This window comes from Salvelinus sp. IW2-2015, linkage group LG35 (assembly GCF_002910315.2).
Source record: "Salvelinus sp. IW2-2015 linkage group LG35, ASM291031v2, whole genome shotgun sequence".
Lineage (NCBI taxonomy): Eukaryota > Metazoa > Chordata > Actinopteri > Salmoniformes > Salmonidae > Salvelinus > Salvelinus sp. IW2-2015.
In genome coordinates, this window is record NC_036874.1 from 2,173,975 (window position 1) to 2,200,234 (window position 26,260).

Sequence of the window (26,260 nt, forward strand, 5' to 3'; positions counted from 1 at the left end):
ATAAGAAAACGGTGGGGTGCTGGAACTGAAGGAATAAGGAAAACGTTATTATGACTAGAAAGATAGCATTGCATATGATCCTTTTAATGTCTAAAAGCCAAATCAKTTTCTTAGTTTGACAATTATTGTTCTTTCTTGTCAATTGTGCGCCGCCCTATGGGACTCCCAATCACGGCCGGTTGTGATACAGCCTGGAATCGAACCAGGTTCTGTAGTGACACCTCTGGCACTGAGATGCAGTGCCGCAGACCTTAGACACTGTCACTAGCCGGCTACCACCTGGTACTCTGCCCTGCACCTTAGAGACTGCCCTGTGTATAGCGCATTCAGAAAGTATTCACATCCCATGTACTGTGGAATAAGTGAAGGGGTATGTATACTTTCTGAAGGTTAAGTCATTGAACACTGGTCACATTAATAATGTTTACATACTGTTTTACTCACTTTATATGTATATACTGTATTCTAGTCATGGCTCAACCTTTATAACTACTGCTGTACACACCCTTACTCTCTAAACACCATTAACATACATATATATTTTTATTCTGGACTCTGGTCCGGAAGCTAATTTCCTGCAATTCAATCCATTTTGCCACGGGGTGTTGTACTCTCAGATTAGCTCAATCTAATATTACTAATATTACTACTACTGTACATTGCATTTTAGTCAGGCTGTTTATACCACAGCACATTTAAATACTGGATTATTGACATAGCTTACTCTACTATATCTACTGCTGTACAAATCATTCTTAGTATATCTTGTGTTACATAATCCGGTGTATATAAGTATAGATTGCATTTGGATTACTGGGACAGTGCTATTTGTGTTGTTAATTGGATTCTGACTATTCTTGATTATTATTTATTTTTTAAACTTTTTGATGATTTGTGTATTCGTTTGACATTTTATTGTGTTGTTAGGAGCAAGTAACATAAGCATTTCACTGCACCCGCTAAAACATCTACTAAACTATGTACGTGACCAATAAACTTTGACCAGACTCACTGAAGCCCTCTACCGCACTGCCATCAACACAGAGGGACATAGGCGTTCCAGAGAATGGACAATCACAGTAGATTATAAGGACCAAGCCTTTACAACTTCTATTACCCAGCTTCTCCTTTAGCCAGGTAGTCAATTAAGAGTCACTTCCTAGTAATGGATACACTTGGAACATTAATGTTTCTCACTAGTTTTTCTTGTCATGACAAGTTAACAGGGGTATTTGCTGAAGATCACAGTAATTGGGGGAAGTTCCAGAGTTATTGTAGCTCATTGCACTTCTGTAAGTGGTCCGTAAAAAATATGCTTTGTGGCTGTAAACTAATGGTTTCGTATTCTCCCAACAGACCCTCCAGAAGTGTATGCCGAATTACTTGGGCTGAACCAACAAAACCAGACATTTGACTTGTCAGTTTGTTGTGGATGCCCAGAGATCAGTTGGACTGCAGAGATCAGTTGGACAAGTACATCTATAACGTTAGTCAACAGTTTCACAATGGGTTCAACCTCTACAGTTTTAGTGGAGGGGGAGTTTGAGGATAAGGACACGATGTTCTTCTCTGCCAGGAATGAGTATGGGGAGGCCTTTCTCACCATATAATTAGGAATTAGGAATAGAAATACTAGAATATTATTAAAATATAAATTATTATTATAATTTAATAGGATCTCTATGTTTCTCATCCTCTCAATGATGTGGGTAGGAGAACACACAATTCAATACACTGAATCAATTTCTATGCATTTCAAATCATATGAAGGATTTGTTCAAAAAATGTTTAATTTATATATTCAGATTTGATAATGTATTCAGAGCTACAATCATAACCTAATACAAATTCATCATAATCTGAATTTTGATTTGCATGCCTGTTACTGATGTGTTCTTATAGAGAGGGTAAAAAAAAAAACTGAAGCTACAGTATATTGACAAAATCAGTATTGTGAAATAGCTCAAACCCTATGGAAATAAACAGGCGTTGAAAATCTCAATAAATGAAAGAGCAACACCAAGTGGAGAAACACTGAAAGTCCCACACTCGTAATCTATCCTCAGATTAGCCTCAAAACACAATTGCCACAGACACCRGGGGAAGCGTGAAACAAGCTATTGTTAAATACTGGTTATTATTTTGTGGATAATTGACATTTAGTKAAATACATTTCTGAATTACCCAAACCATAGATAATAAACATAAGTCTTGTAAAAGCTATAACAAAGCCACAGCCCAAATAAGAATGCACCATATTCTTTAGCAATTAGAACCATAAAGCTACATCAAGCTAACAAATTTAAGCAGTCACRTGTTATGCTACATTGGGTTAAAATGTTAATATTTTACTGGAATCACACTGAGGYCCATGGCCTCTTGGCCAGCTGACTTCCACATGCTTCCTGTTGTGTTCACACGTTACCATAGACTGCATCGTCTCCACCATSACACTCGTATGGGTCACCATCCTCTTCAGTCTTCAGGAAACCAGTTCAGAGATATCATCAACAACACCTCTATTGTTTTTTATATCCTTTGTATTTAGGGCTAAGTTCTTCTCAMATCTCAGATATCTACTAAATTTCTGCAGTAGGCCTACAGTACATACCTCCATGTTGCCATATAGGTGATTGTTGGTGTGGTAGTTTGTGTTGARTTCCCTGCTGGTGTCTGTCTGCTCATTCCTGTGGATAGAGTTAGGGCCACTCTCAGATGCATTCTCTTCATTTGATAAGACACAACAAGAGTGAATGTAGGCTAATGGCATTTAACAACTCATCATACATTGTAGGTTATGATCACAGATAGAACAGCCTTTAAAAAACACAGTACCTTGATGGTGAGGGATTTGAGGAAGCACACTTGGATGCATCCATGTCCTGCATATTGGTTACTGGCTGGTCACTACGACTCCTCCCACGGATGAGAAAAATAATGTGAAGTTGTCAAAACAGAACAAAACAGCTAATAACAAAACACAAATCTACGTAACTCCTTCCAAAAATGAATACAAGAGTAACTTACCCCTTTTTGGTCAACAGGCAAGCTGCCATGGGAATTAATATTACTACCACCACTAATGCAGCAATACCAATTGAAACGTACGGCATCAACATCTTATCTGTCCAAAAACAAATAAATATGTGTCAGGTGTGTGCGTACTGGTAGCGAAGTCAGGTGCAGGAGAGCAGAGAGTTGTGAACAGGCGCACATTTTACTGAGGCAGGAGAAACCAACAGACGGACGGAACTGCATCAAAACCTCCAGCCAATAGGCAAAAGTGCAAAACGCGCAAAACAGTCACAATAATTTATGTTTAACAATAAACATCTTCGTGAACAACACGGTATAAGCAAACCAGTCTGGCGCGTCAACAATTAACACGTAACACAAACATTTTCACACAAAGACATGAGGGGGAACAGAGGAATAAATACATGCAGTATGATTGGGGAATAAAAACCAGGTGTGCAGGGAACAAGACAAAACAAATGGATCAATGAAAAATGAGTGGCGATGGCTAGAAAGCCGGTGCCGTCGACCGCCGAACGCCGCCCGAACAAGGAGAGGAGCCGACTTCGGCGGAAGTCGTGACAATACGTTTAATTAATGTACCAGTAGTATCATTTATGATGTTAATGAAGTATATAATACTTAATTTATGATACACGTCCCCCACTGTTTACCTTACCGTTTGTGGACAGAGTGAAGGACAAGGTGGCATTGGATGAAAAGCGTGCCCAGAGTAAACTGCCTGCTACTCAGTCCCAGTTGCTAATATATGCATATGCATCTTATTAGCAGATTTGGATAGCAAACACTCTGAAGTTTCTAAAACTGTTTGAATGATGTCTGTGAGTATAACATAACTCATATGGCAGGCAAAAACCTGATAAAAAATCCAACCAGGAAGTGAGAAATCTGAGGTTTGTAGGTTTTCAAGTCTTTGCCTATCCAATATACAGTGTCTATGGGGTCATATTGCCCTTCCCAAGGCTGCCACTAGATGTCAACAGTCTTTATAACCTTGTTTCAGGCTTCTACTGTGAAGGGGGAGAGAATGAGAGCTCTTACAACCATTGTGTCTGACAGAGTGCCATGAGCTCAGTCTCGTGCACGCCTGTGAGAGGTAGCTGCGTTCCTTTTCCTTTCTAAAGACAAAGGAATTCTCCGGTTGAAACATTAWTGAAGATTTATGTTAAAAACATCCTAAAGATTGATTCTATACATCYTTTGACATGTTTCTACGAACTGTAATGGAATTTTTTTTACTTTTGGCCTGCGCGTCGTGAATTTGGATTTTTGAACTAAACGCGCAAACAAAAAGAAGGTATTTGGACATAAATTATGGACTTTATCGAACAAAACAAACATTTATTGTCGAACTGGGATTCCTCGGAGTGCATTCTGATGAAGATCATCAAAGGTAAGTGAATATTTATAATGCTATTTRGGACTTCTGTTGACTCCACAAAATGGCGGGTATCTTTATGGCTTGTTTTGGTCTCTGAGCTCTGTACTCAGAGATACAAGTGTTATGCACAGAATTAAAGATATACTTCTCCATAACACACCAATGTAAAATTAGATTTTTGGATATAAATATGCACTTTATCAAACAAAACATACATGTATTGTGTAACATGAAGTCCTATGAGTGTCATCTGATGAAGATCATCAAAGGTTAGTGATTCATTTTATCTCTATTTGTGCTTTTTGTGACTCCTCTCTTTGGCGGGAAAAATGGCTGGGTTTTTCTGTGACTTGGTGGTGACCTAACATAATCGTTTGTGGAGCTTTCACTGTAAAGCATTTTTTAAATCATACACTGTGGCTGGATTAACGAGAATGTTATCTTTAAAATGGTGCCTAATACTTGTATGTTTGAGAAATTTGATTTATGAGATTTCTGTTGATTTGTATTTGGCGCCCTGCAATTTCATTGGCTGTTGGAGACAGGTTAAGTGGAATGATCCCAATTTTCAATTAACTGCCAAAATACCAACATCCTATTCAAACAATGCAGTCAATTCACAGCCACATACTGGCTGAAATCAGTTGATGATAGGATTTACAGTACGTACATGGTAAATGCAACAAGTACTGACGTTGTGTCATACTTGTATCATATTTTGGGGGGAGGGGGTTGCCTGTTTRGCATGTTATTTTGCAATTAATACGTGTCGCATATCAGTTTGCAAATAAAGTAAAAYAATCTATAAAAAATGATTGAGTAAATAAAGCCTCCATACAAACATGGTCTCTTTTTTGCTTTGTTGAGTAAGGCAACTCCAAAATGCAGGTGGTTCAGACTAGCTCAGTGCTTGTTGTGGGTGGTGGGGCAGCCAGAGGAAAATACGGAGCGTAGGGGTCGGTAATGTTCTCTAGTTGCGCTGTGATTGTTTCAGTGTTCTGTCACTGTCAGGCGTGTGCGTAATTTACACAAAAACAGCAATGACGTTTTTGTCTTTTGAGCTTCTAGTCATGAAATAAATCTATGCAGCCGACTGAATCACTTTTTATAGTTACTGTTTACAGGCCTCCTGGGCCATATACAGCGTTCCTCACTGAGTTCCCTGTATTCCTATCGGACCTTGTAGTCATAGCAGATCATTTTCAAATTTTGGGTGATTTTAATATTCACATGGAAAAGTCCACAGACCCACTCCAAAAGGCTTTTGGAGCCATCATCGACTCAATGGMTTTTGTTTCGTCCTACTCACTGTCACAGTCATACTCTGGACCTAGTTTTGTCCCGTGGAATAAATGTTGTGGATCTTAATGTTTTTCCTCATTATCCTGGACTATCGGACCACCATTTTGTTATGTTTGCAATCGCAACAAATAATCTGCTCAGACCCCAACCAAGGATCATCAAAAGTTGTGCTATAAATTCTCAGACAACCCAAAGATTCCTAGATGCACTTCCAGACTCCCTCCGCCTACCCTAGGACGTCACAGTACAAAAATCAGTTAACCATRTAACTGAGGAACTGTGCAAAACTTGTGCAATACCCTAGATGCAGTCGCACCCCTAAAAACAAAAAACATTTGTCATAAGAAACTAGCTCCCTGGTATACAGAAAATACTTGAGCTCTGAAGCAAGCTTCCAGAAAATTGGAACGGAAATGGCGTCACACCAAACTGGAAGTCTTCCAACTAGCTTGGAAAGACAGTACCGTGCGGTATCGAAGAGCCCTCACTGCTGCTCGATCATCCTATTTTACAAATGCACATTTGTGGCCTGCTGGAGGTCATTTTGCAGGGCGCTGGCAGTGCTCCTCCTTGCACAAAGGCGGAGGTAGCGGTCATGCTGCTGGGTTGTTGCCCTCCTACGGCCTCCTCCACGTCTCCTGATGTACTGGCCTGTCTCCTGGTAGCGCCTCCATGCTCTGGACACTACGCTGACAGACACAGCAAACCTTGCCACAGCTCGCATTGATGTGCCATCCTGGATGAGCTGCACTACCTGAGCCACTTGTATGGGTTGTAGACTCCGTCTCATGCTACCACTAGAGTGAAAGCACCGCCAGCATTCAAAAGTGACCAAAACATCAGCCAGGAAGCATAGGAACTGAGAAGTGGTCTGTGGTCACCACCTGCAGAATCACTCCTTTWTTGGGGGTGTCTTGCTAATTGCCTATAATTTCCACCTMTTGTCTATTCCATTTGCACAACAGCATGTGAAATMTATTGTCAATCAGTGTTGCTTCCTAAGTGGACAGTTTGATTTCACAGAAGTGTGATTGACTTGGAGTTACATTGTGTTGTTTAAGTGTTCCCTTTATTTTTTTGAGCAGTGTAGTTTGTGTGGATTTCATTGCTGGTGTCTTTCTGCTCATTCCTGTGGATAGAGTTAGGGCTACTCTCAGATGCATTCTCTTCATTTGAAAAGACACTACAAGAGTGAATGTAGGCTAATGGGCTTCAGCAACTCAGCAAGGGTTCTAGGTTATGATCACAAACATAGCCATGGGAGTACGGGTGCTGATGGGTGCTGCAGCACCTCCTGATCAATCAGAATAAATAAACAAATCAAATAATAATAATATATACTGAACAAACTATTTCCAGGCTGTATCACATCCGGCCGGGAATGGGAGTCCCATAGGGCGGCGCACAATCGGCCCGGCGTCGTCCGTGTTTGGCCGGGGTAAGCCGTCATTGTAAATAAGAATTTGTTCTTAACTGACTCGCCTAGTTAAATAAAGGTTAAATAAATAAAAATAAACGCAACATGTTTCATTAGCTGAAATAAAAGATCCCAGAAATGTTCCATATGCACAAAAAGGTTACTTCTCTGAAATGTTGCACACAAATTTGTTTACATCCCTGTTAGTGAGCATTTCTCCTTTGCCAAGATAATCCATCCACCTGACAGGTGTGGCATATCAAGAAGCTGATTGAACAGCATGATCAATAAACAGGTGCACCTTGTGCTGGGGTCAATAAAAGGCCACTCCAAAATGTGCAATTTTGTCACACAACACAATGCGACAGATGTCTCAAGTTTTGGGAGAGCATGCAATTGTCATGCTGACTGCAGGAATGTCCACCAGAGCTGTTGCCAGATAATTTAATGTTCATTTCTCTACCGCAAGCTGCCTTCAACGTCGTTTTAGAGAAGTTGGCAGTATGTCCAACCGGCCTCACAACCGCAGACCACGTGTAACCAAGCCAATCCAGGACCTCCGCATCCTGCTTCTTCACCTGCAGGATCGTCTGAGACCAGCCACCCAGACAGCTGATGAAAGGATTTATTTCCAATGTTCCCTCTAAGCTGTGCGCAAGTAGCCACGAGACTGCCGCTCAGCTCCCATGACTGCTGCACAGAAATATCAGTCCAAAGAGGGAGAAGCATGAGATTGAACTTCTCAACTTTCTAGAGCAGTGGTCACCGGTTTATCACGACCAACTTGTCGATCTCCAAGGCATTCCTAGTTGACCGCCCAACAACATTTCTGTAAAAAAACAAACGATAAAGCCTTGTGTTCCTATATATTTTTATTTGTCTCAGGTTGTTGGCGGTAGGTGCACCCGATTCATCTGTCCCCTATCACCATAACTAAGCCAATATTTATTTATTTTATCTTTATGACACCAATATGACACCAATATCTGTGTTAAAAGAATTCTGTTCTCAATGCTCATAAACTGAACTTCAATTAAACTACTCGGTCTGTTACCAAGAATTTGTAAGGTTGTTGTTGAAATGAAACAGACAGAGGCCAGTTTACAATAGTCAGAATAGTTATTTACGAGAGCTCTCCTTATCATTTCCTGTACATTGGTTTATAAACCTCTCATTTCGTCATAATTGTCCCTCCTCCTCTCAGACAATATAGTTCACAAGTCTTCTCCTACTCATACATTGCCTGCCACCTGTTATACAATCTACTACCAGCCCAAGGTCTCTCCCCTCCCTGGGTGGGGAGACTTCCTTCCCTGTTATCATTTCCACAGTGGTCACAAGTTGTCTGCCACAGTTCCTTGCCTGCTAACAGTCCCTCTTTCTTATGGACAAACATTATTTATCATTATACAGAGACAGAACTATAACTAACAGAATTCTCTACGTTAAATGTATACACAATTTAGTCATTATTCATAAAATTCATAACACTATGAAAATTCACAAATCAACTAGATTGGAGGTACACAACACACCTGTCAACAACAAAAAAMGGGGGAAGTATGAATTGGGTTGTTTGAGAAGTTTCAAATCTTAAGCATCCTACCTATGTCACGATCGTTTGTAGAATTAACGGACCAAGGCGCAGCGTGCGTAGAGTTCCAAATGTTTAATTAATATATCTCACCAAAACAATAGAAACATTAAGTCAAATGCAGTGCTCACAGGCAACTACACACAAACAAACAAGATCCCACAAAAACCCAGTGGGAAAGGCTGCCTAAATATGATCCCCAATCAGAGACAACGGTAAACAGCTGCCTCTGATTGGAAACCATACCAGGCCAACATAGACATATTAATAACCTAGATAACCCACCCTAGTCACACCCAACCTAACCAACATAGAGAATAAAAGTCTCTCTATGGTCAGGGCGTGACAGCCTACACATAGTTTGAAGTACAATAGACCCTTTTTCAGTACAAAACACACTGACGTCACACACATTCAACATAGCCTAGATTTATGTTTTTATTACTTCTAAACAAAAACCTTTTGGGGGTTCTCATACACTTACAATTATGTTTTGATTCTTGCTTGAACATTCGTTGTGATCTTGTACAATAACTAACTTGGATGCAGCAGTTGTTAGTTAGAATACTAACACTAATTGATATATGCTGTAGCAAAAGGTAGCCAAAGAGTAATTTTACTGYTTGAAGTTGAAGTGTTTTTTAAGTATAATGAAGTTGATTTGCGATGATGACAAAACATTATATTAAGCAAGATATTCATTTGAGCCTTAAAATCCAATTATAATCCAAAAGTAGTGTGAAATGTACTCATAAGCAACATATAAATAGAAGCTTTTTTTTGCTGCCGTTCTATAAGATCTCCCCCTTGTTCTGCCACCAACTTACGCGCATCGCCCTCATGCGGCAATGTTTGTAAACACAGAAAGCGGTCTTTACCCAACATACACTACATACGTGGACACCTGCTCATCGAACATCTCATTCCAAAATCACAGGCATTAACTTGGAGTTGGTCCCCCCTTTGCTGCTATAACAGCCTTCACTCTTCTGGGAAGGCTTTCCACTAGATGTTGAAACATTGCTGAGAGGACTTGCTTCCATTCAGCCACAAGAGCATTAGTCAGGTCGAGCACTGATGTTGGGCAATTAGGCCTGGCTCGCAGTCGGCATTCCAATTCATCCCAAAGGTGTTCGATGGGGTTGAGGTCAGGGCTCTGTGCAGGCCAGTCAAGTTCTTCCACASRAATCTTGACAAAGCATTTCTGTATTGACCTCACTTTGTGCACGTGGGCATTGTCATGCTGAAACACTTCCCCAAAGTGTTGCCACAAAATTGGAATCACAGAATCGTCTAGAATGTAATTTTATGCTGTAGCGTTACAATTTCCCTTCACTGGGCCTAGCCTGAACCATGAAAAACAGCCCCAGACCATTATTCCTCCTCCAACAAACTTAACAGTTGGCAGTATGCATTGGGGCAGGTAGCATTCTCCTGGCATCCGCCAAATCCAGATTTGTCCGTCAGACTGCTAGATGGTGAAGAGTGATTCGTCACTCCAGAGAACGCGTTTCCACTGCTCCACAGTCCAATGGCAGCGAACAGTTATTGTGCTGATGTTGCTTCCAGAGACAGTTTGAAACTCGGTAGTGTTGTGTTGCAACCGAGGACAGGCGATTTTGATGCGCTTCAGCACTKGGCGATCCCGTTCTGTGAGCTTGTGTGTTCTACCACTTTGTGTCTGAGCCGTTGTTGCTCCTAGACGTTTCCACTTCACAATAACAGGACTTAAAGTTGACCAGGGCAAATCTAACAGGGCAGACAGTGCAATGCTGAAAGTCACTGAGCTCTAAAGTAAGGCCATTCTACTGCCAATGTTTGTCTATGGAGATTGCATGGCAGTGTGGTAAATGTTATACACCTGTCAGCAACGTGTGTTGCCGAAATAGCCGAATCCACTAATTTSAAGGGATGTCCACATACTTTTGTATAAAACTGTGTAGCTACTGTAGTAGGTCAAAGCTGTGTGCTGTAAAACTTTGGTAGAGCATGGGTGGCATAGGCATTGGGTTGCTCATGTGAATGTAATTTATTTTTCATCTTCAGACCATACCATTCAAAGGGCTGTGAGTCATGGGTTTGATTCTGGCCACATGAAAGGTAGGATGTATACGAAGGGTACCAGTTAACAGAAGACGAACAGCAGAGGGGCTAATGACTTTGGAGATGGGAAAAGGGTCAATAAACCGGGGGGAGAGTTTGCGGGATTCCACCCGGAGGGGCAGATCCCGGGTGAGCAGCAATACCTTCTGCCCTAGCCGATACCGGGGAGCCGGGGTCCGGTGTGATCCGCTTGTCATCGATACCTGGAGGTGGTCATGTGGAGGGCCAACCGGGCTCTCCTCCAGGTACGACGACAGCGACGGACAAACATGTGGGCAGAAGGTATGCCAAGGTATGAAACCAGAAGGACAGGCTGGCCGGCGACCCAATGAGGGTGCAGAACACCTTCCAGAACTGGGATGAGAACTGAGAACCCCGGTCAGATACCATGTCTACCGGTAGTCTATGAATCCGGAAGACGTGCTGCACCATGAGCTGGGCCGTCTCCTTGGCAGAGGGTAGTTTGGGGAGAGGAATGAAGTGAGCAGCTTTGGAAAACCGATCCACCACGGTCAGGACGGTGGTGTTGCCATCAGACGGGGGAAGACCCGTGACAAAGTCCAGGGAGATGTGAGACCAGGGACGGTGAGGGACAGGCAGAAGTTGGAGAGGACCAGCCGGAGCTTGCCGAGGAGTCTTGTTCTGTYCACACACCGTGCAAGTGGCGATGAATGCGGTCACGGCAGGGACCTTGGTAGGCCACCAAAAGCGTTGTTGTACAAAAGCCAGGGTCTGACAGGCGCCCAGGTGGCAGGCAAGCCTGGACGGTGTCTGGAACGAACAGCCAATTATCGGGGCCTACCCCCGGGGTTTGGCTGGAAACCCTGCGCCTCCCAGACCTGCTTCCCTATTCCCCAGCTGAATGCTGTCACCAGGCATGAAGTGGGAAGGATGGCCTCGGGTACTGGTGTAGTATTCGTGGGGCTATAGCGGCGTGACAGCGCATCTGGCTTGACGTTCTTGGATCCCGGCCGGTACGAGAGAGAGAATTTGAACCATGTGAACAGCAGGGCCCATCTAGCTTGCCTGGAGTTGAGGAATTTGGCGGTGCAGAGATACTCCAGGTTCTTGTGGTCGGTCCACACGATGAATGGATGTTCCGCCCCCTCCAGCCAGTGCCTCCATTCCTCCAATGCCATCTTCACCCCCAGAAGCTCACGATTCCCCACATCATAGGTTTTTTTCCGTGGTGTTGAGACGATGAGAGAAGAAGGGGCAGGGATGCATCTTGAGGTCCAGGGCAGAATGCTGGGACAGGACAGCCCCCACTCCGAAGTATCGGCTGCCACCACGAACTGATGGAAAGGGTGAGGGTGAACAAAGATGGGAGCTGTGGTAAAGCGATGTTTGATGTCCCGGAACGCCCGGTCGGCAGCTGGAGACCACGTGAATGGAATCTTCGGCGAGGTGAGTGCTGACAGGGGGGAAGCCAGGGTGCTGTAACCCCGGATAAATTGGCGGTAGAAGTTGACGAACTCCAGGAAACATTGCAGTTGCACCCTGGATGTAGGCTGGGGCCAATCCACCACCACTCTCACATTCCCGGGATCCATTTGTACACTCCCTGCAGCAATGATGTACCCCAGAAAAGGGATGGTGGAGTGATGAAACTTGCACTTCTCTGCTTTTACAAACAGCTGGTTCTCCAGGAGGTGTTGGAGAACCTGTCGGATGTGGTGCACATGTTCTRGGATGGCGCGGGAGAAGACGAGGATGTCATCGAGGTAGACAAAGACGAACTGGTTCAGCATGTCACGGAGAACATCATTCACCAGAGCCTGGATCACGGCAGGGGRGTTGGTAAGGCCAAATGGCATGACCAGATACTCATAGTGACCGCTGACCATGTTGAAGGCGGTCTTCCACTCGTCTCCTTCCTGTATCCACACCAAGTGGTAGGAGTTCCGTAGATCCAACTTGGAAAACACAGTGGCCCCCTGGAGCGGCTCGAAGGCCGAGGAGTTGAGGCATAGTGGGTAGCGATTCTTCACCATTATGTCGTTGAGACCCCGGTAATAAATGCATAGGCACAGGGTCTTGTCCTTCTTCTCCACAAAGAACAGTCCTGCGCCGTCGGGAGAGGACGAAGGATGGATGAAGCCTGCAGCTAGGGTGTCGCCTATGTAGGTCAACATCGCCTTGGTCTCTGGTCTCAACAGAGATTACAGTCATCCCCGGGGCGGAGTAGTGCTAGGGAGAAGGTCAATCCCGCAGTCATATGGTCGGTGCGGAGGAAGCGAAGTGACCCYGGCTTTGCTGAACACCTCCCGGAGGTCCTGGTACTCCGCAGGAATTGCGGAGCAGGTTGTGCTGACGTCAGGCAATGGGTGTGGCAGAACGGGCTCCAGCCCATGATGGCACCAGTAGACCAGTTAATGAGGGGATCAGGTCGCTGGAGCCAGGAGAATCCCAATACAACGAGAACCTGAGGAGACTTAATGAGCAGGAACTGGATGGCCTCGCTGTGGTTCCCTGACARACGGAGGTTGATGGGAGTGGTAGTGTGGGTGACCCGGCCGTCCAGCGCTCTGACGTCCATGGAAATGGAGAGGGGCTGTGTGGGGATATCCAGCTAGGAAGCCAGGGTAGCGTCCAAAAAGCTCTRATTGGCCCCAAAGTCAATGAGGACCTGGGGAAATTTTGACTGGTTTCCCAACAGCAAAATGTCATGAAACGGGTGTGAGTAGGAGGAGCAGAGAAGTTCTCCATATGGCCCACCAGAGTACTCGGCAGCTGGAGTAGCTTCCGGGCAGCCTCTCTCCTGGAAAATGGGGAATAAAACACCTTCTTAACCTCTCCCACAAACTCCTACAGACTGCCGCATATGGCCGGCTGTTGCTCCCATACCACTGTAGCCCAGGCGAGCGCTCTCCCAGGCATCAGCGTGATAAGGTACGCAAACTTAGAGTGGTCTGAGGGGAAGGAAGAGGGCTGAAGCTCAAAAATGAGGGCACAGTGGGCTAGAAATGCCCGACAGGTTCCCGGCTCTCCATTGAAACGTTCCGGGGGAGGTAAGCGTTGCTCCCGGGAAGCCGGAGTGACCGGTGAGGTGGCGCTGCTAACCGTTGAGTTACAGAGGAACTGTGAGGTTCCCGTCGTAGTAGGCTGCCTCCCAGCCAACCTGCGGATTTTTTTTTGTATTTTTTTTTTTTACATTTCACTTTATTTAACCAGGTAGGCCAGTTGAGAACATGTTCTCATTTACTGCAACATGGCCAAGATAAATAAAAGCAGTGGACACAAACAACACAGAGTTACACATGGGATTAACAAACGTACAGTCAATAACATAATAGAAAAATGTATATACAGTGTGTGCAAATGTAGTAAGATTGGGGAGGTAAGGCAAAAAATAGGCTATAGGGGTGAAATAATTACAATTTAGCAATTAAACACTGGAGTGATAGATGTGCAGAAGATGAATGTGTAGAGATACTGGGGTGCAAAGAAGCAAAAAAATAACAATATTGGGATGAGGTAGTTGGGTGGTTATTTACAGATGGGCTGTGTACAGGTGCAATGATCGTAAGCTGCTCTGACAGCTGATGCTTAAAGTTAGTGAGGGAGATATGAGTCTCCAGCTTCAGTGATTTTTGCAATTCGTTCCAGTCATTGGCAGCAGAGAACTGGAAGGAAAGATGGCCAAAGTAGGTGTTGGCTTTGGGGATGACCAGAGAAATATACCTGCTGGAGTGTGTGCTACGGGTGGGTGCTGCTATGGAGACCAGTGAGCTGAGATAAGGCGGGGATTTACCTAGCAAAGACTTATAGATGACCTGGAGCCAGTGGGTTTGGCGACGAATATGAAGCGAGGGCCAGCCGACGAGAGCATACAGGTTGCAGTGGTGGGTGGTATATGGGGCTTTGGTGACAAAATGGATAGCACCTTGATAGACTACATCTAATTTGCTGAGTAGAGTGTTGGAGGCTATTTTGTAAATGACATTGGCGAAGTCAAAGATCGGTAGTATAGTCAGTTTTAAGAGGGTATGTTTGGCAGCATGAGTGACGGATCCTTTGTTGCGAAATAAGAAGCCGATTCTAGATTTAAATTTGGATTGGAGAAGCTTAACAAACCTCCAGACAAGCTTCAATGCCGTACAACACTCCTTCCGTGGCCTCCAACTGCTCTTAAATGCAAGTAAAACTGAATGCATGCTCTTCAACTGATCGCTGCCCGCACCCYCCCGCCCGACTAGCATCACCACTCTGGACAGAATATGTGGACAACTATAAATACCTAGGTGTCTGGCTAGACTGTAAACTCTCCTTCCAGACTCACATTATTGAACTGGCTGGCTAGCTATCCAATAAACATACTGTGCATGTAATCTTAAAATTGATTGTTTTACACAATACCTTATAACAACACACTGCCTGACCATGGTTGACCAAGTCCCTGACCAAAATGGTTGACCTTTGATACTGTGATAAGACATTTAATGTCCATTCTAGTATTCTTATTCCTAATTGTATTAAAAACAAAAAATAGATGCTTTAAGTGAGAATAGGCATTGGTCTGAAGCKGACAAATAAATTACATTCACATGAGCACCCCAATGCCTATGCCACCCATGCTCTACCAAAGTTTTACAGCATACACCTACTACAGTAGCTACACTATATATACAAAAGTATGTGGACACCCCTTCAAATTAGTGGATTRGGCTATTTCGGCAACACACGTTGCTGACAGGTGTATAACATTTACCACACGACCATGCAATCTCCATAGACAAACATTGGCAGTAGAATGGCCTTACTTTAGAGCTCAGTGACTTTCAGCATTGCACCGTCTGCCCTGCTAGATTTGCCCTGGTCAACTTTAGGTCCTGTTATTGTGAAGTGGAAATGTCTAGGAGCAAAAAAGGCTCAGACACAAAGTGGTAGAACACACAAGCTCACAGAARGGGATCGCCGAGTGCTGAAGCACATAAAAATCATCTGTCCTCGGTTGCAACACTAACTCCTGAGTTTCAAACTGTCTCTGGAAGCAACATCAGCACAATAACTGTTCGTCGGGAGCTTCATGAAATTGGTTTCCATGGCCGAGCAGCTGCACACAAGCCTAAGATCACAATGCACAATGCCAATTGTCGGCTGGAGCGGTGWAAAGTTCGCTGCCATTGGACTGTGGAGCAGTGGAAACGRGTTCTCTGGAGTGACAAATCACTCTTCACCATCTAGCAGTCTGACGGACAAATCTGGYTTTGGCGGATGCCAGGAGAATGCTACCTGCCCCAATGCATACTGCCAGCTGTTAAGTTTGTTGGAGGAGGAATAATGGTATGAGGCTATTTTTCATGGTTCAGGCTAGGCCCAGTGAAGGGAAATTGTAACGCTACAGCATAAAATTACATTCTAGACGATTCTGTGATTCCAATTTTGTGGCAACACTTTGGGGAAGTGTTTCAGCATGACAATGCCCACGTGCACAAAGTGAGGTCAATACAGAAATGCTTTGTCAAGATTYSTGTGGAAGAACTTGACTGGCCTGCACAGAGCCCTGACCTCAACCCCATCGAACACCTTTGGGATGAATTGGAATGCCGACTGCGAGCCAGGCCTAATTGCCCAACATCAGTGCTCGACCTGACTAATGCTCTTGTGGCTGAATGGAAGCAAGTCCTCTCAGCAATGTTTCAACATCTAGTGGAAAGCCTTCCCAGAAGAGTGAAGGCTGTTATAGCAGCAAAGGGGGGACCAACTCCAAGTTAATGCCTGTGATTTTGGAATGAGATGTTCGATGAGCAGGTGTCCACGTATGTAGTGTATGTTGGGTAAAGACCGCTTTCTGTGTTTACAAACATTGCCGCATGAGGGCGATGCGCGTAAGTTGGTGGCAGAACAAGGGGGAGATCTTATAGAACGGCAGCAAAAAAAAGCTTCTATTTATATGTTGCTTATGAGTACATTTCACACTACTTTTGGATTATAATTGGATTTTAAGGCTCATATGAATATCTTGCTTAATTTAATGTTTTGTCATCATCGCAAATCAACTGCATTATACTTAATCAACCAGTAAAATTACTCTTTGGCTACCTTTTGCTACAGCCTATATCAATTAGTGTTAGTATTCTAACTAACAACTGCTGCATCCAAGTTAGTTATTGTACAAGATCACAACGAATGTTCAAGCAAGAATCAAAACATAATTGTAAGTGTATGAGAACCCCCAAAAGGTTTTTGTTTAGAAGTAATAAAACATAAATCTAGGCTATGTTGAATGTGTGTGACGTCAGTGTGTCGTGTACTGAAKAATGGTCTATAGTACTTTAAACTATGTGTAGGCAGGATGCTTAGAATTCYAACCTTCTCAAACAACCCAATTCATACTTCCCCCCCCTTTTTTGTTGTTGACAGGTGTGTTGTGTACCTCRAATCTAGTTGATTTGTGAATTTTCATAGATATTGGTGTCATATTGGTGTCATAAAGATTAAATAAATAAATATTTGCTTAGTTATGGTGATAGGGGGACCGTTGAGTTTGGCAATGTGGAAAACATAGTCAAAATACATATTCTCAAAGACATTACACTTTAGTGGGTTAACCCTCAGTGGAATAGTTAAATCACCATACCATCAGTCAGAGACAAAATATGGGAAGTCCTGATAGCAAAAATAAAGAAATCACGTTATATGTGAAATGGGAAGTGTGAGCAGGATGGTAATATTTCCTTTATATGTCAATGTCTCTGAAGGAGAGTGGTTATCTGACATGAGAAAGAAAGATTCAACTATGCAAGTAAGTGATTTGGCTTTTAGACATTAAACGTGTCAAAGGAAATGCTAACATTCTAGTGATAATAAAATAATTCTTATTCCCTCAGGTCCTGCACAAAGAGGGGATGCGGAGTGAAACATTAACATGGCCTTTTCTTATTCATTGCATTTGGCTTGGAGGTAGGATACAAATTTAGACGTATACAGTAAAAAATATTGTATTTATWAAATTACACACAACAAAATACAAAACAATGTGGTGAGAGTTAAAACGAGTAGCGAATGGTAGCGAGTAGCGAAAGGTGCATGTGTATTACTAACCTTGAGCGGCTAGTAATACACCTCCCCCTTTCAAATATTAATAGAACAAAATTAACAATAAAATGGCCTCTTGATATTTTCAAATCAACCTGTGACCAGCACAAGGAACATCGGGGATTATATTTATTATACTCACATTCCTTGGCTGTGGCCAACACCTCTTATTAACATTTCAACTACTTCTATTTGAGTGATGGGAGTTGATGCCTCGTCGTGGACTGCTGAGGTGCCCAGCTCAGTATCCGGCCTGCAGGGCTCATGCATCGTGATTCCCTGCTCATTCAACTACCCAGAACCAGAGAAGAAGTCCTCCAAAATAACTGSCATCTGGTTCAAAGACACACATGAGGTTATATACSACCCAGACAGCTCCAYRATCATCAAAGACTACAGGGGTCGTACAGAGCTGGTGGGAGATCTCCGGCAGAAGAACTGCTCTCTCAGAATCGACCCCCTCCATCACAGTGACAAAGGACCCTTTCATTTCAGGATTGAAATGGAAGACTATAACAAGTATTCATACAAAGAGGACACGGTCTCCATTGCAGTGAGCAGTAAGTTCCCAGGGGACAAATTGACAAGGAGAATTTCAATTGTTGTATTATAGTATTCCATTATTTACCCAAATGAAAGCTATAGCTTATTGTAGATTTAAATGATATTACTGAAATGACAGAACCAAGAACTGGTGGAGGCACACCTCAAGAGAACTGCAATAATTGTTCTCTTCTCTTCACTGATTTCAGGCTCTCCAGACCCCCCCTCTCTGTCAGTGATGGAGGAGGTGAAGTTGGGGGTGGAGCTGTCTGCCTCCTGCTCTGTGTCTCACTCCTGCCCATCTGATTCCCCTTTCCTCACCTGGAGCCACTCCGGAACACCCAGTGTCCAATCACAGCAGCTGACCAACGGCCAGTGGAAAGTGTCATCATCCCTGACCTTTACCCCCAGCATCACTGATCACAACCAGTCTCTGGTCTGCACAGCAGCATACAGGGGAGGGAAGACAGTGAAAAGTTCCAAAACTCTCAATGTCAAATGTAAGTGGACCACACCTGTGTGTTAATAACACTGGAAGATTTACACTTTCACTTCTTTGAAAACAGAATGTTTCTGTGCATACGACAAAAGTGAAAGAAGAAATTCAATGTAACTTCTTTGAAAAGGAAACATGCACTTTGTCTAGAGTCTGGATTTGGCATACTTCCCTTTTAAATTTGAAATAGATTTAGCATGTGATTGATACACTGAATCTGTCCTAAGATGTTTATTACATAGTAATAGCATTCTTACTAATGATGTTAATCATAGATGCCCCAGTGGATGTGAAGGTTGAGGGAGTGTCCAGTGTGAAGGAAGGAGACTCTGTGTGAGCTGGATGTGCCAGGAAGTAACCCTGCAGCCCACAGCTACAGATGGCACAACAGCAGAGGACCTTGCCCACCACGGACCTATCACATCCACTGAGAATGTGACCAGACTCACTGAAGCCCTCTACTGCACTGCATCAACACAGAGGGACCAGGCCACTCCAGCTCACTGAAGCTCAATGTAGAGTGTAAGTAGATGCCGCCATTCAAATCAAATAAAATAAAATTTTATTGGTCACATACACATGGTTAGCAGATGTTCATGCGAGTGTAGCGAAATGTTGTGCGTTCTAGTTCCGACCATGCAGTAATATTTAACAAGTAATATAAACAATTTCACAACAACTACCTTTTACACATTTATTACATCCCATTTTTATTATTAAATGGCTAGAGATTTGAGTTAATAAGGAGCATGTCCTTTCTGTGTATATAATATTAAGACAAATCTCTTCAGGATGTAGCACTACATGTTCAGTTAAAACCAAACTGTGTATCATTCTCATCCCAGACCCCCCTGAGATCAAAGTGGGCTCCGCCTGCACTTCAGACATCTCCATGGTAACCTGTCTGTGCATTGTGGATCGGAGCCCCCGCCACCGTGGAGTGGTCTCTTCCAGATGGACCCCTGCCCCACCGGCCCAGTACCCGAGTGGAGAGGCATGGGTCAATTACTATGGTGACCCTACAGAGGGCACTAGGCTTCTCCGAGACCGTCACTGCCATGCCAGCAACACACAGGGCAATGCCACCTTGTCCTTCACTGTGTCCACAAATGGTAAAGGAAACAGTGGGGAGAAGCATCATAAATGAAGTATTACATACAGTATTAACATCATAAGGATATTATTGGTACATTAATAAAACTAAATGTTATTTGTTTTTGGACAGATAAGAAGTTGATGCTGTACGTTTCAATTGGTATTGCTGCATTAGTGGTGGTAGTAATACTAATTCCCATGTCAGCTTGCSTATTGAACAAGAAGGGGTAAGTTACTATTTTTTTTCTTTTTGGAAGGAGTTATATAGATTTGTGTTTGTTTTGATAACTTTACATAGTTTTTCTCAACAGTAGGAGTCGTAGTGACCAGCCAGTAACCAGCAAGCAGAACGTGGATACAGCCAAGGSTGCTTTTTCACATCCCTCACCATCAAGGTATTTTTCTACAGGCTGTTCTGTGATCTGTGATCATAATGTATACATCCTTCTGAGTTGTTAAAGCCCATTAGCCTACATTTACTCTTGTTGTGTCGGGATAACGGGAATGCATCTGAGAGTGGTCCTAACTCTATCCACAGGAAAGAGCAGAAAGACGCCAGCAGTGAAATCCACACAAACTACTACACCAACGATCACCTATATGGCAACATGGAGGTATGTACTGTAGGCCTACTGCAGACATGTACAGGTGCTGTAGAGATCTGAGGAAATACAAAGGATTAAACAATAGAGGTGGTGTTGTTGATGATGATACTGTGTCTCTGATCTGGTTACCTGTAGGCTGAAGAGGATGGCGACCCATACGAGTGTGTTGGTGGAGACGATGCAGTCTATGCTAATATGTGAACACAACAGGAAGCATGTTGGAGTCAGCTGGCCCAGAGGCCATGGTCTGTCAAAGTCTGTCAAAGGTTCCAGTAAAATATTTACATTTTAACCCAATGTAGCAGAACAGCTGACTACTTATATTTGTTAGCTTTAAGTAGCTTTATGGTTCTAATTGCTAAAGAAAATCGTACATTCTTATTTGGGTTCTGCCTTTAGTGTTTTTATCTACGGCTTGGGTGATTCAGAATAAGCCTGATATGAATTGCTATACAGTTATAATAGTTGAGAAGTATATATACAGTATATTATTGTTTTTGTGTTGCCCCTTTCAACTGTAATCCACTTATTTGTGGCACTCAGGTCAGCACAGTGCTTCTGTTGTCACCTTGAATGTACAGACAAATACAGTAAAGTGTCATTTGTCAAAACAGGCCATATTGAGATATACTGTATGTACTTGAGATGGAGAATACAATGACTGTAAAGTACCCTCCAGATCAGATGGAATATGAACATGAGTAAATGTTCAACAACAACAGTGATCAAATAAAKAAAATGTTTCATTAGATTTTAATATAGTCTGTAATGTTTGTTCCTGAATCTCTCAATCTACTAGTGAGTTATTTTTCATCCTTTTATATTATAACAGAACATGGCCAAGATGTTCAAATGATGACCAGCAGGGTCAAATAATAACAATTACAGTGGTTGTCGAGGGTGCAACAGGTCAGCACCTCAGGAGTAAATGTCAGTTGGCTTTTCATAGCCGATCATTCAGTATCTCTACTGCTCCTGCTGTCTCTAGAGAGTTGAAAACAGCAGCTCTGGGACAGGTAGCACGTCCGGTGAACAGGTCAGGGTTCCATAGCCGCAGGCAGAACAGTTAAAACCGGAGCAGCAGCACGGCCAGGTGGACTGGGGACAGCAAGGAGTCATCAGGCAGGGATTGTCCTGAGGCATGGTCCTAGGGCTCAGGTCCTCCGAGAGAGAGAAAGAAAGAAAGAATTAGAGAGCATACTTAAATTCACACAGGACACCGGATAAGACAGGAGAAATACTCCAGATATAACATACTGACCCCAGCCCCCCGACACAAACTACTGCAGCATAAATACTGGAGGCTGCGACAGGAAGTGTCAGGAGACAATGTGGCCCCATSCGACGATACCCCCAGACAGGGCCAAACAGGCCGGATATAAACCCACACACTTTGCCAAAGCACAGCCCCCASACCACTAGAAGGATATCTTCAACCACCAACTTACCATCCTGAGACAAGGCCGAGTATAGCCCACAAAGATCACCGCCACGACACAACCCAAGGGGGTGCGCCAACCCAGACAGGAAGATCACGTCAGTGACTCAACCCACTCAAGTGACGCACCCCTCCTAGGACAGCATGGAAGAGCACCAGTAAGCCAGTGACTCAGCTCCTGTAGTAGGGTTAGAGACAGAGAATCCCAGTGGAGAAAGGGGAACCGGCCAGGCAGAGACAGCAAGGGCGGTTCGTTGCTCCAGTGCCTTTCCGTTCACCTTAACACTCCTGGGCCAGACTACCAGACTACACTCAACCTACTGAATAGATGAGTCTTCAATAAAGACTTAAAAGTTGAGACAGAGTCTGCGTCTCTCACATGGGTAGGCAGACCATTCCATAAAAATGGATCTCTATAGGAAAAAGCCCTGCCTCCTGCTGTTTGCTTAGAAATTCTAGGGACCATTAGGAGGCCTGCGTCTTGTGACCGTAGTGTACGTGAAGGTATGTACGGCAGGACCAAATCGGAAAGATAGGTAGGAGCAAGCCCATGTAATGCTTTGTAGGTTAGCAGTAAAACCTTGAAATCAGCCCTTGCCTTGTGTAGAAGCCAGTGTAGAGAGGCTAGCACTGGAGTAATATGATCAKATTTTTTGGTTCTAGTCAAGATTCTAGCAGCCGTGTTTAGCACTAACTGAAGTTTATTTAGTGCTTATTCCGGGTAGCCGGACAGTAGAGCATTGCAGTAGTCTAACCTAGAAGTGACAAAAGAATGGATTTATTTTTCTGCATCATTTTTGGACATAAAGTTACTGATTTTTGCAATGTTACYTAGATGGATGTCCTTGAAACACTATARATGTTCGTCAAAAGAAAGATCAGGGTCCAGAGAAACACTGAGGTCTCTACATTTTTATTTGAGACAACTGTACAACCGTCAAGATTAATTGTCAGATTCAACAGAAGATCTCTTTGTTTCTTGGGACCTAGAACAAGCATCTCTGTTTTGTCCAAGTTTAAAAGTAGAACATTTGCAGCCATCCACTTCCTTGAGTCTGAAACACAGGCTTCCATGTTGAGGCTTCACCATGTTTCATCAGATGTACAGCTGTGTGTCATCTGCATAGCAGTGAAAGTTAACATTATGTTTCCGAATGACATCACCAAGAGGTAAAATATATACRGAAAACTGGAAAAATAGGATGATCGAGCACGGTACTGTCTTTCCAAGCTAGTCGGAAGACTTCCATTTTGGTGTGGCGCCATTTCCGTTCCAATTTTKTGGAAGCTTGCTTCAGAGCTCGGGTATTTTCTGTATACCAGGGAGCTAGTTTCTTATGACAAATGTTTTTGGTTTTTAGGGGTGCGACCGATTTGGTCCTGCCGTACAGTTTAAATTCAGTTCCTCAGTTAGATGGTTAACTGATTTTTGTACTCTGACGTCCTAGGGTAGGCGGASGGAGTCTGGAAGGGCATCTAGGAATCTTTGGGTTGTCTGAGAATTTATAGCACAACTTTTGATGATCCTTGGTTGGGTGTCTGAGCAGATTATTTGTTGCGATTGCAAACGTAATAAAATGGTGGTCCCAAATGTCCAGGATAATGAGGAAAAACATTAAGATCCACAACATTTATTCCACGGGACAAAACTAGGTCCAGAGTATGACTGTGGCAGTGAGTAGGTCCGGAGACATGTTGGACAAAACCCACTGAGTCGATGATGGCTCCAAAAGCCTTTTGGAGTGGGTCTGTGGASTTTTCCATGTGAATATTAAAATCACCCAAAATTTGAAAATGATCTGCTATGACTACAAGGTCCGATACGAATACAGGGAACTCAGTGAGGAACGCTGTATATGGCCCAGGAGGCCTGTAAACAGTAACTATAAAAAGTGATTCAGTCGGCTGCATAGATTTCATGACTAGAAGCTCAAAAGACGAAAACGTCATTGCTGTTTTTGTGTAAATTGAKATTTGCTATCATAAWTGTTAGCAACACCTCCGCCTTTGCGGGATGCGCGGGGGATATGGTCACTAGTGTAACCAGGAGGCGAGGCCTCATTTAACACAGTAAATTCATCAGGCTTAAGCCATGTTTCAGTCAGGCCAATCACATCAAGATTATGATCAGTGATTAGTTCATTGACTATAACTGCCATGGAAGTGAGGGATCTAACATTAAGTAGCCCTATTTTGAGATGTGAGGTATCACAATCTTTTTCAATAATGGCAGGAATGGAGGAGGTCTTTATTCCAGTGAAATTGCTAAGGCGACCACCGCCATGTTTAGTTTTGCCKAACCTAGGTCGAGGCACAGACACGGTTTCAATGGGGATAGCTGAGCTGACTACACGGACTGTGCTAGTGTCAGACTCCACTAAGCTGGCAGGCTGGCTAACAGCCTGCTGCCTGGCCTGCACCCTATCTCATTGTGGAGCTAGGGGAGTTAGAGCCCTGTCTATGTTCGTAGATAAGATGAGAGCACCCCTCCAGCTAGGATGGAGTCCGTCAATCCTCAACAGGCCAGGCTTGGTCCTGTTTGTGGGTGAGTCCCAGAAAGAGGGCCAATTATACAAATTCTATCTTTRCGGAGGGGCAGAAAACAGTTTTCAACCAGCGATTGAGTTGTGAGACTCTGGTGTAGAGCTCATCACTCCGCCTAACTGGGAGGGGGCCAGAGACAATTACTTGATGCTGACACATCTTTCTAGCTGATTTACACGCTGAAGCTATGTTGTGCTTGGTGACCTCTGACTGTTTCATCCTAACATCGCAAGGTGACTGGAAACATGACCGAATACAAACAGTGTAGTTATTCCCTCCGCAAGGCAGTCAAACAAGCAAAGAGTCAGTATAGAGACAAAGTAGAGTCGCAATTCAACTGCTCAAATACGAGACATATATGGCAGGGTCTACAGACAATCACGGACTACAAAAAGAAAATCAGCCCCGTCGCGGACATCGACGTCTTGCTCCCAGACAAATTAAACAACTTKTTTGCGAGCTTTGAGGACAATACAGTGCCAATGACACGGCCCACTACCAAAGACTGTGGGCTCTCCTTCTCCATGGCCAATGTGAGTAAAACATTTAAACGTGTTAACCCTCGCAAGGTTGGCTGGTGTGTTTACGGACATATTCAATCAATCCCTATCCCAGTCTCCTGTCCRCACATGTTTCAAGATGGCCACCATTGTTCTTGTTCCCAAGAAAGCTAAGGTAACTGAACTAAATGACTATCGCCCCATAGCACTCACTTCTATCATCATGAAGTGCTTTGAGAGACTAGTTAATGATCATATCCCCTCCACCCTACCTGATACCCTAGACCCACTCCAATTTGCCTACCACCCCAATAGGTCCACAGATGATGCAATTGCCATCACACTGCACACTGCCCTATCCCATCTGGACAAGAGGAAAAGCTATGTAAGAATGCTGTTCATTCAGCATTCAACACCATAGTACCCTCCAAACTCAACATTAAGCTTGAGACCCTGGGTCTCGACCCCGCCCTGTGCAACTGGGTCCAGAACTTTCTGACAGGTCACCCCCAGGTGATGAAGGTAGGAAACAACATCTCCACCGCTGATCCTCCCACAAGGGGGCGTTAACAGCCCTCTCCTGTACACCCTGTTAACCCATGACAGCATGGCCATGTACGCTTCCAACTCAATCATCAAGTTTGCAGATGACACAAAACATGCTAGTGATTGCTTTTCAGTGTTTCCAGTTAGCCACTGATTCCTTCCAAACCACTCATTGTTGAATTTYCGATTTCCAACTTGTTATGTAATGTTTATGTCCAATGGCCGATGAGCACCAATACGTTTTATCTATAATATCTCTTCAATATTTCTCTTCATATAACAAGGATTAAAAACAAGGGATTGCCGGTAGATTGTCGTCTTGATTCATGATGATGACTTCTAGCTAAGATTTTGAAAGTATGATGTTGACATGATCAGTCCAATCAAAGCTACTGTAGAMATAGCGTGATTTGACGTAATTTCATCTGTGGGCAATGACCTTGAGCCTTCTTGGAGGGGCCCATCTAATGRAACTCAAGGGGCTTGAATTTTAAGCACTACCCTTAGATTTGGCAGTGACGTAGTGTCCCCATGAGTGACAGAACACTGAAACAATCACGGCACAACTGGAGAACATTACCAACCCCTACGCTCCGTATTTTCAGCTGGCTGCCCCACC

At 43.7% G+C, this 26,260-nt stretch overlaps 1 protein-coding gene and 1 long non-coding RNA gene across 8 annotated transcripts in view; one reads left to right on the forward strand and one right to left on the reverse strand.

The window, feature by feature from the left end:
• The window catches only part of LOC111958619 (myelin-associated glycoprotein-like), a 54,990-nt gene that overhangs the window by 1,225 nt on the left and 27,505 nt on the right, over positions 1 to 26,260 (forward strand). For 3 of the 7 annotated variants that reach the window (XM_070437494.1, XM_070437495.1, XM_070437493.1), the window contains exons 2-10: positions 17,667 to 17,739; positions 18,072 to 18,434; positions 18,627 to 18,917; positions 19,189 to 19,435; positions 19,759 to 20,025; positions 20,139 to 20,235; positions 20,320 to 20,403; positions 20,547 to 20,622; positions 20,749 to 21,370. In XM_070437494.1, the coding sequence (XP_070293595.1) occupies positions 17,685 to 17,739; positions 18,072 to 18,434; positions 18,627 to 18,917; positions 19,189 to 19,250 (771 nt within the window). In that variant the 5' untranslated portion in view covers positions 17,667 to 17,684 and the 3' untranslated portion in view covers positions 19,251 to 19,435; positions 19,759 to 20,025; positions 20,139 to 20,235; ... (1 more) ...; positions 20,547 to 20,622; positions 20,749 to 21,370. Of the gene's footprint in view, positions 1 to 1,356; positions 1,487 to 17,056; positions 17,582 to 17,666; positions 17,740 to 18,071; positions 18,435 to 18,626; positions 18,918 to 19,188; positions 19,436 to 19,758; positions 20,026 to 20,138; positions 20,236 to 20,319; positions 20,404 to 20,546; positions 20,623 to 20,748; positions 21,371 to 26,260 lie in introns of those variants that run through there. The other 4 variants (XM_070437492.1, XM_070437491.1, XM_070437489.1 and 1 more) reach the window with 3 other exon arrangements.
• Positions 1,955 to 2,914, reverse strand: LOC111958979 (uncharacterized). Its single transcript, XR_002876600.2, has 3 exons — positions 2,836 to 2,914; positions 2,612 to 2,687; positions 1,955 to 2,480 (listed from the first exon to the last, which is right to left on the reverse strand). It is a non-coding gene; the product is annotated as an uncharacterized lncRNA (long non-coding RNA).